The sequence below is a fragment of the Chiloscyllium plagiosum genome, chromosome 19 (assembly GCF_004010195.1).
Source record: "Chiloscyllium plagiosum isolate BGI_BamShark_2017 chromosome 19, ASM401019v2, whole genome shotgun sequence".
Taxonomy (NCBI): Eukaryota; Metazoa; Chordata; class Chondrichthyes; order Orectolobiformes; family Hemiscylliidae; genus Chiloscyllium; species Chiloscyllium plagiosum.
This window is the reverse complement of record NC_057728.1, coordinates 42,879,243-42,889,290: the sequence shown is the minus strand read 5'-3', so window position 1 is coordinate 42,889,290 and position 10,048 is coordinate 42,879,243. Positions and strand designations below refer to the sequence as shown.

The window sequence follows — 10,048 nt, the reverse complement described above, 5'->3', positions numbered from 1 at the left end:
TGAAAGTTCTGATGTCACATAGCTTCTAATGTTTTCCCAAGCAAATAGATCAGTTATTCTCTTTTTTCTTCCCTTCCTAAGTAGTGGGGTTATACTTGCTGTCTTCCAGTCAGCAGGAACCTTTCTCAGAATCTATTGTGGCCAGATAGCAGGGCCTGAACTATTTGGTCAAAATCAGAATAGGCAACGTTTGAGCACCAGGTCCAATGGAATTTTTAGGACAGGTCAAGCACAAAGCAACTACACAAGACAAAGGCATGCATGGACAAACCCAGACTTGCCTTGGAAAATGAGACTGGTTTGTGTATTAGGGATACAAGTAGACTCGCCCAAACCCTGAGTTTCTGTCATGACCACATATGGAGAGGTGGATATGCCCTTCACACATCAGAGGATGGACACCAAGGGAACACCCAGTGTCTTTCATATCTGACATTGGGGATCCCGCTGTGACACTGACCTGGAAAATCACTTGGCTGAGTGAGGAATAAGAAGGGTCACCTGGTGGCCATTCCTACAGCGAAGACTCAAAGCAGTAGCTGTTTGGCCACCGGGGGAGAGACAGAAAAGATGACCACATGTAAGACCAACCTTCACCAGGTTCATCAGAGCTGACTATGCAGCATGGCCAAGTTTAACATCCTAAATAGTACCTGGTCGTAGTCTGGTAGCCAGTCATAATTTTGATAAGGATTGCAACAAAAACATAATGTTGCGATTGGTAGGGTAATTAATGTAAGAATTCAGAGTTTTATAGTGAAAGAGTAGTGTTTTCGGTAACATTCGACCATACAACTCATTTTGTGTCTTTCATGAATAAGACTGTGTTGAATTGCAAGTTGACTCTGATCCTGTTGTGTATCTTACAAGTATAAAATCCAAATAAAATGAGTTTATATAGAAACTAGCCAAAGTGTCCAAAGCATGGACAACACTAAAGAATTATGAAAGATAATCATCAATACATCCACTTATTCTATAGCTACTTCCTTCAACACTTTGGAATTAAATTCACCTGATCTAGGAGATTTATCACTCTCAATCCAAACAATGTTTCAAATTTTCTCTTTACTAATACTAATTTTTTACAGTTCCTTAGTTAAAAAGTTGCTTAATTGCTGAGGATTTCTGGGGGATTCTATCTTATCTTCTGTGAAAGACAAAAAGTAAGTAGCTACTTTGTTTTTTTTCCATCCTTTTAGTTTGAAAAATTCTTCTGTAATGGGCACTCAATTGTCCTTGCTAATCTTTTCCTTTTCATGTATCAATGCAAGCTTTTACCATGAACATTTATGCTACTTGCTAGCTTACTTTCATATTCTCTTTCCTTATCAGTTTTTCTCTCCTCCTATGCTAGGATGTAAGTTGTTCCCAATCCTCAGGTTTTTCACCATTTCTGGCATCTTTACAAGCCACTTCCTTTGATATAATGCAATCTTCAGCTACTTTCATTAAATTTGGTTAATTCACCTTTTGATCAACCAATTGTTGCACTATACAACCTAGGTACTTAGTATCATACTGGCAGTTGAAATTCATATGTGAAGTTGCATTATTGTGTGATAAGCTGAATGGCTTTTTAGACTGATGGTAGCATCCTAAAAGTGGCATCATAACAACGTGAAATGGCTTGGCTAGCTTGTTATTCAAATTTACTTGTTGCTCAGTTATGACTTATTACAGCTCGACCAGCTACAATGCAACATTTGTGTTCCTCCGTAACCTCGTGCTATAAGAAAATGGCGCTGTAGAAGATCACTAATAGAAAATTGTTACACATGTTCAGTATAAAGTTCGCATTATCCAAACAATGTCCACAATTGGTCAATTGCACTATAGCTAAATCACACTGATAAAACGCGTGTTACAGCAGAACCACCTGTATAAGCAGTACCACTCATTAGAAGTGACAGATATTCAAACACAGGGATCTGTTCTTTGCAAACAAAAAGAATGTGTGCAATGCTTGAGCCTCTTTTGAATACCTGGAGGCATGAGGAGCCTATAGTTACTCATTGCTTTTTCCATGTTCATGCCTCAGCTAATCAGGGTCAATCTGCCAATCAGTAAGCAAATCTTTTTCAATGTGGTATAAATTGGCACAATTGTCTGAAATTTAGAATTCTTGCAATTGTTCTGATAGGTGCAAATCAGAAAGCTTTGGATACTTGTCGCTCTTTTCAACAATTTAAAATGAACAACTTCACACTTAAGTTAAAATAGAGAGAAAGAATTCAAGCAAGTGTGTACATTAGAGCTCCATTAAGTATCCTCAGAACTATGTATAAACCTTTTAAAATAACTAATAGTTAAAGATTCTTCCTAACTCTTACATAAACTCGTACAAGTTTGGTTCACAGTGCAAACTAAATTTAAAATGGATTGGTTTCTCAAAACAGAGTTTTTTCACTTCAGCACAGTAAAAAAGAATACTTAGAATTACAGAATGGAATTACATCCAGATAAAAAAAAGGGCCAACCCAAAGCTTTATTTGAGCTGGTATGGGATAGTGTATGTAAACAGTAAAGCGTCCCTGAAGAGCTACAGTCTGAATTGCACTGGGAGATTAATCTCTATGGTGTCAGAGGGGTGAGTGTTCAGCTGCTCAGGACAACAGACTATTCTGCCAGTGTGAGAAGAGTTCAGCTACTGACACTAAAGGGAGACTATTGGATCAGAAGTAGAGATAAATCAAAAGTCACAATAAAACTTTGGTAATTAAAATAATATGCAGAACTTAAATTTATATTAACTTCCAAGCCAAACATGATTTTCACATAAAGTTACACACTGCTATCTAAACTATGCACAGCAAAAGCAACAAGTGTCATGAAAAATAAAATTTTACAACTTATTTGGCTCACTTCACAATGAAAATTTGCAATAAATTACAAAAGAACAAAAAGAAGCAGCAGAGTGAAAACAAGGTGCTAATGATAGAGATACAAGAATTGAAAATTAGCATTCAGTATATATGCAAAACTATGGAGACTATTAATTAATTGATCATTCTAAACCAAACACAAAATATAAAAAAGCATTTCATAAAAGCCACAGTTATAAAGGAATGTTTTGCGCTAGTAATTTAAAGAAGTCTATTTAGATGTTAAGTTTGGCGCCTACTCATAGAAGGTCCAAGTTAATTTCCTGAAATGATTTAAATATTTTCTAATCAAGCAGGTGAGACTTGAACCTAGGCCTCCTGGTCTAGAGGTAGCAGCATCACTATTGTGCTACAAGAGCTCACTGAAATGAATTAAATGTAACCTTCTTAATATCTTTCAGCAGTGTCTGAGAATTACATGGTTGTTTCCTCCCACTCCAATTCCACATCACCTATAATAAATTAATGGAAAAATCAGTATTAACAGCATAGCAATTTTAATCCTGTACAGAAGCCACATATGATTTAATTGCTAATGGCACTTTTTCCATACAGATTCTCTAGGGAACCAATTTTAACCCAGATCTATGGAGTCATGGTAATCGTCTTACACCTTCACCCACCATCCTCACTCCCCCCACCCCCCCGCCCAAGTACGAATCCTGACCACACTGCCAAAGGAGGTGTTAGCATTAATGGGGGATCAGGACATCATGTGTGGTGGAATCCATAAAAATAGTCTCTTTTGGTAAGGGGTTACAGCTTTGAATGTTTATCAGCAACTCTATAATTAAGGCTGTGTTATATACCAGATTAAATCCCCTCAAAATGCATTAAGGAGATAGCCTACACCTTAACTTTTATCTTATTTAAAGTGTAAGGTTCTGTGTTTCCAAATGTGATTCAATTGATCCACTACTAGGCTTTAAGCAAAACACACTTCATTCTTAGAAACAGTTAAAATGCAAACAAAAAAAATGGGCATAATTTTAAATCTATTGAAATACTCAATAGGATAATATATTACTTAACTACTAATCATCAACTGTTCCAATATAGCAGCATATCATAAACACACCCTGGGAAAAGGCAAATTCAGGAAAACAGATTTATCTCACATGCTATCTCCAGTCCAGGAACAGGAACACTGAAGGAAAATATTTCGCAGTAGAGAGAGAACTCAAGGTTTTTTTCTTCAGCAGAAAGAGAGAGAGAGAGAGCTGTATCTATCAGCTTCAACAGCCAAAAGCCCCCAACTGAAAGCAAAACTAAAACCCTGGGTCTGTAGGAGCCTGGCTCCACCCACTTATGTTTCTTTTGTCTAATTTTTAAAAAAGGAAGCTCAAAGCTGTTTGCCCACTGAAGGAGACATTCTGGCACCATGGTGTCAATCCCCCAATTCAAGAAAAACAGGACAGAACATCTCTTAAAAGCCACAATAGTGAGTGAAAAGCTGTGGACGTAGAAGCCCAAAATATTGCAGCGCGTCTGATCTCCTTATAATTTACATAAGAAACCTTATAATTTCCTGAAAAGATTTACATATTTTGAAAGAAACAAACTGTAGATTCCAGCTGCCACCAACCTTTCTGTGCAGGCTGTGGTCATTCCCAAAGTTAAAATGGCCAACCTCTCTAATGGTTTAACAGAGGTGCAACGTAGCCACTAGCGCACCCCAGAAAGGTGAGAGCCTAATTTAAATGCTGTTAAGTGTCACCATGTGATGTGTGTATCCCTATCAAGGCCAGCACTTATTGTTATCTCCAACAGCTCATCAACACCTTCTTAAGGGCATGGAGAGGGGCAATAAATACAGTTTTGTCAAGATATTCCTATCCCTTCAGTAATTTAGAATGAAGTTCAGTTTAGGCACCACGCATCTGGGCATGGGCAGCCTTTGCATGCCTGAAGCTAGGTAAATAAAATTAGTTTTGGGCAGAACTGCAGAGCAAAATTTCTCTCCCATCAGTTTCCTGTGTGTAAAATGTTCCTGCTTTGATATACCCTGTAACCAATTCAGTAACCAGAAATGATTTTTAAGTCATTTATGACTTTTGGCAATTGTTGAAGACATACTTTATTCTCTGTTGTTGTAGGATCTTCAATGATCATTTTTATCCGTCTAGGAAAGTGTCCAGAAATACAAGATGAGCACAATATTTTCAGAAGGCTAAAGCACCAATGCCAAATTGAAATCTGAGCTCTCTTCATAAAAAGATATCTATTTATATTTTCATTATTTTCTCAATGTTTTAGTAAATACTACACTCCTTTACTTCTGCAGGGAATTTGGAGTACTATAAATTTTAGACCTCTTTGTTGTGTTAGACGGCTTCATTATAACTGGTCAAGAGTAGGTGTGACTAGTTTTGCAAGACTTTTTTGCCCATTTGATTGACAATGAAGACTGTGACTTGAACTCTGCCTCTATGACTGGAAACCTAACAGTCTTCCACAGAGTTCCTGCTTACTCGCAGGAACACTTCCTACCATTAAGCTCCAGTAAGCCCTGTTCTATGTGATCTTTGAGAGTCATACAAAGAATATAGTACAGTTAGAGCTTTATTCATACATAAAATATTTTTAAATAGTGACAATACAGAAGCTACCCAACATATTTGCATTTGTGGTATTAAGTGTTATGGGATGAGAGCAGGAAGAGGCACATTGGTAAATATATACTGGAAATTATTCTGAGTGATAGCATAAGAATGCTTGCAATGTGACATTTCAAAACCTATAATACTATGTGAATGTTTTATATAATGATATCAAGTTCTTCTTTCTGCCTTTTGAATGGATGCATGAGTCTGTGCAGTAAACATTCAATACCTGAGTTAGAAAGTGGATAGGGCAGTTTGATATGAACATACCAAGTGCTCATATAATAACATCGATCACTAAAATTTTCAGGATATGCTTCAATTTATTTTTGGCTCCGAGTAGTAACTGGGCACTTTAGCTCTATAAATATTATAAAGAGGGCCATTTTATAATTAAACATATTTTTTAAACTCGTCTTATTACCTTCCATTGTATCCACTGAGTCCATTTTTTGCAAAGCAGCATAATTTACAAACCACAGCGCTCGACTGGTTCCTTTGTTATTCAATAGCTCCAAAGCACATTGATGTAAGAACATGTACTGAGCCTGCATTCAATTAAACATTGAAATATTTTTAAATATTAAGAAACTAAATAAATAATTTGAAATTGGTAAATGTATAAATTCATTATTAAAATATAACTTAAATTGTGTTTTCCAAAATAATCAAGGAGAAAGTGAGGACTGCAGATGCTGGAGATCAGAGCTGAAAATGTGCTGCTGGAAAAGCGCAGCAGGTCTCCTGCTCCTTGGATGCTGCCTGAACTGCTGCACTTTTCCAGCAACACATTTTCAGCTCTTTTCCAAAATAATATCTGCATCAAAAACATTGCAATGGAGCAATCTGGTTTACTGTAAACTTTAAGCATATAATTAGAAATATATTAATTTCAATTTTAAAAAATCATTTGTACAGTTTCCTGGAGTTATAATTCTTCCAAAATGGAACAATGTCCAAAAATATATCATAACCTAACTGGAGTGGCATTACAAAATCATCAAGATTAAACAGCAAAAGATAGCTATGTGCCTGAGAGACAGTTGATGAGAGGGTTAGAAGAAATCACTTGACTTTGCTTTTACTTTTCCAAAGAAATCTGAATCATACTGAAGAATTATAAAAGATACAGCGTATTATAAGCCACAACTGGCCATTTTGTCTCTTTAAACCTATGCTTGGAAAAATTGTAAGTTTCACAATCTCTCTTAAATTGTTGGATAAAACTGAACAACATGTGATAAAGTTCCTCCACATTCACAAATTCTAATTAGTAATATTGGATATATTTTAAATGGATTTCTTTGATCATAAGCATCTTTTCTGAAGCACTTCACAAGACTGTTCAAAACTCAAAATAAAATGAAAAGATCTCTTTCTCTAAGTGACGGGAATTTTCCTTAAGCTTAATAAAAACATGTTCAGAAGTTTAACAAATGCTGAGGCACTATTATTTACCTTTCTGGGTCACAAAACAATCTCAGTTCAACAAAAAATCCATTAATGATGCACAAAATCTATTCATTTTTAAGTTAGACCTTTAACTGTTTTGAATCACCATGCCTACATAAATACAACTTAATTATTAACTTCAGACATACAGAAAGTTCACGTTACTAACTCAAAAGCCAAAAATCAAAATTAACAATAAATAATATTAAAATCACATAATTACATAACAGCCACTGAAACCAACATTGGTTACATAGAATGAACTATTCCAACGCATTTCTACTGACCTCCCATATCCTACCTCTGTAAACCTCAGGTAATCCAGAACCCTGCTTTCTATATCAATCACGATAAGTCACATGCATTTTTCACTCATACCCATGACAGAAACTGGCTTTTTCAAGCAAGACTGGAAGTATGGTTAGGAAAAACTATTAAAGAAGGCAAGTTACATTCAGTATCTTTTCTTGGTAGGATTTTAAAAACAGACTCAGCAGAGGTTACAGCACAGTCGTATACAGTCAGCAAGAAGTTGCCTTGGTTGTCCTCAACATGAGTTTGGACCCCATGAACTCTTATGGTTTCAGATGAGACATGGACAAAGAAACCTCCTACTGATTACCACATATCATCCTCCATTGGCTGATGAATCTGTACTCCTCCATATTGAACAATACTTGTAGGAAACACTAAGGGTGGCAAGGGCATAGAATAAACTGTGGATGAGGGATTTCAATGTCCACCACCAAGAATGGCTTAGTAGCAGCATTACTGATTGAGCTGGTTGGATCATAAATGATATAGCTGCTAGATTGAGTCTGCAGTAGGTGGTGAGGGTTTCAACCTTACCAATCTGCCTGCTGTGAATGCATCATAGTATCAGTAAAAGTGAGCATCACACAGTCTTTGCAGAGATGAAGTATTGCCTTCATGTTGAGAATAACCTCCATTGTGTTGTGTGGCACAAACACCGTATAAAATGGGACAGACTTTGAACCAATATAGCAACACAAGACTGGGAATCCATGAGGCACTGTGGGCCATCATCAGCCGTACAATTGTACTCCAGCACAATCTGCAACCTCATTGCCTGGCATAACCCCCATTCAATAGAGAGGGCAGGAGGGCATGTCAGGAAGCAGCACCAGGCAAACCTAAAAATGAGGTGTCAACCCAGTGAAGCTATCAAACAGGGCTACTTGCATGCCAAACAGCACAAGTGGCAAGTCATAGACAGAACTAAGTGATTCCATAACCCACAGATCAGGTCTAAACTCCTCAGTCCTGTCACATCCATTCATGAATGGTGGTGGACAATTAAACAATTCAACAGAAGAGGATACTCCAAAAATATCCCATTCCTCATTGAAGGAAGTGTCCAATACACCAGTACAAAATATAAGGCTGTAGCATTTGCAACAATCTTCAGCCAGAATTGCCAAATTGAAAAATCATCTTGGCCTCCAACAGTGGTCCCCAGCATCACAGATACCAGTCTTTGATTTACTCCATGTGATATAAGGAAATGGTGGGAAGCACTGGCTACAGCAGAGAGTATGGGCCCTGCCAACATTCCAGCAGCAGTATTGAAGATGTATGTTCCAGAACCTGATGCTCCCCTGGCATTTACCAGACAATGTGGAAATTTGCCCAGGCATTGCCTGTATGCAGAAAGCAGGACAGATTCAACCTGACCAATTATCACCCCATTACTCTACTCTCAATCATCAGTAAAGTGATGGAACCTGCTCAGTGACAACTGGTTTGGGTTCCACTGGGTCCACTCAGCTTCTGACCCCAATATAAACTTAGTTCAAACATGGACAAAAGAGTTAAATTACAAAGGTGGGGTGAGAGTGACTACCCCTGACATCAAGGCCACATTTGACTGAGTGTGGCATCAAGGACCCCTCACAAAACTGGGATCAATGGGTTTTGGGGGAAACTCTCTGCTGGTTAGAGTCATACCTGGAACATGGGAAGATGGTTTGGTTGTTGGAGGTCAATCCTCTCAGCTCCTGGATATCTATGCCAGACCCTTGCCCACTCACTTGTCCAATCTATATCCCTCTGCAGACTTTCAGAGTCCTCTGCACACTTTGCTCTAGCACTTACCTAAGTGTCATCTGCGAATTTTGACACACGACACTTGCTCCCCAACTCTAAATCATCTATGTAAATTGTAAACAATTGCAGCACCAAAACTGATCCCTGAGGCACACCACTAGCCACTAATTGCCAATCTGAATGACACTCATATATCCCTATTTTTGCTTCCTGTTATTTAAACAGTCTTCTATCCATGCTAATACATCACCCATAATACTGTGCACCTTTATCTTATGCAGCAACCTTTTGTGTAGCACCTTTTTGAATGACTTATAGAAATCCAGATACAGCACATCCCCTGGTTTCCGATTGTCCACTGCGTCCATAATGTTGCTGGGGGAAGATCCTGAAACCCCTCGCCAAGGGCATTGTGGGTTATTCTGCAGCACATGGACTACAGTGGTTCAAGAATGCAGCTCACCACCACCTTCTCAAGGGCAATTAGGGAAGGGCAATAAACATTGGCCAGTTAGTCAGCCCACATCTCAAAAACGAATAAAAAACTGAGCGACTAATGCTTTGATAAGACAATAGTTAAGTCACGGTTGAGATACTACACTGAGTTCTGTGCATTATGTTATTGGAAGGATTTAAAGCACTCAAACACTGATTGACATATAGCATGTCTTGTTACACCACAGCATATTTTTATGTCAGCATATTTGGTGATTGTCTTGCAGTCAGAATTATATTATATCATCCTTTCCATTTTTGGAGGCTAAATATCAACGCCTTTAATTTAAATCCACCTTTATAAACTTAGTTGTGCTCTGAGTAACTGTTTGTTGACTATTTTTATTGTCTCCAATTCCACCATCTATGGTTTGGGTTGTTCAGTTCAGACCAATAGTCAGAGAATTTAGTTTGCTGTTTGAAAGGACATAGGCTAGATACTACCTCCAACATATTAAGAGGTCACAGGCAATGTCAAAAAGGTCCAAATGAAATTATGCTGAGATGTTTAAAATTTGGCATTCAATTTAAGGTGGAAAGGGAACC

At 37.7% G+C, this 10,048-nt stretch overlaps 1 protein-coding gene across 1 annotated transcript in view; it reads right to left on the bottom strand.

Moving 5' to 3' along the window:
• Positions 1–1,134: 1,134 nt before the first annotated feature.
• The window catches only part of ptprq (protein tyrosine phosphatase receptor type Q), a 197,557-nt gene continuing 188,643 nt past the window's right edge, over positions 1,135–10,048 (bottom strand). The window contains 2 exon segments of the mRNA XM_043708887.1: positions 1,135–3,337; positions 5,913–6,036. Coding sequence (XP_043564822.1) covers positions 3,300–3,337; positions 5,913–6,036 — 162 coding nt within the window. The 3' untranslated portion in view covers positions 1,135–3,299.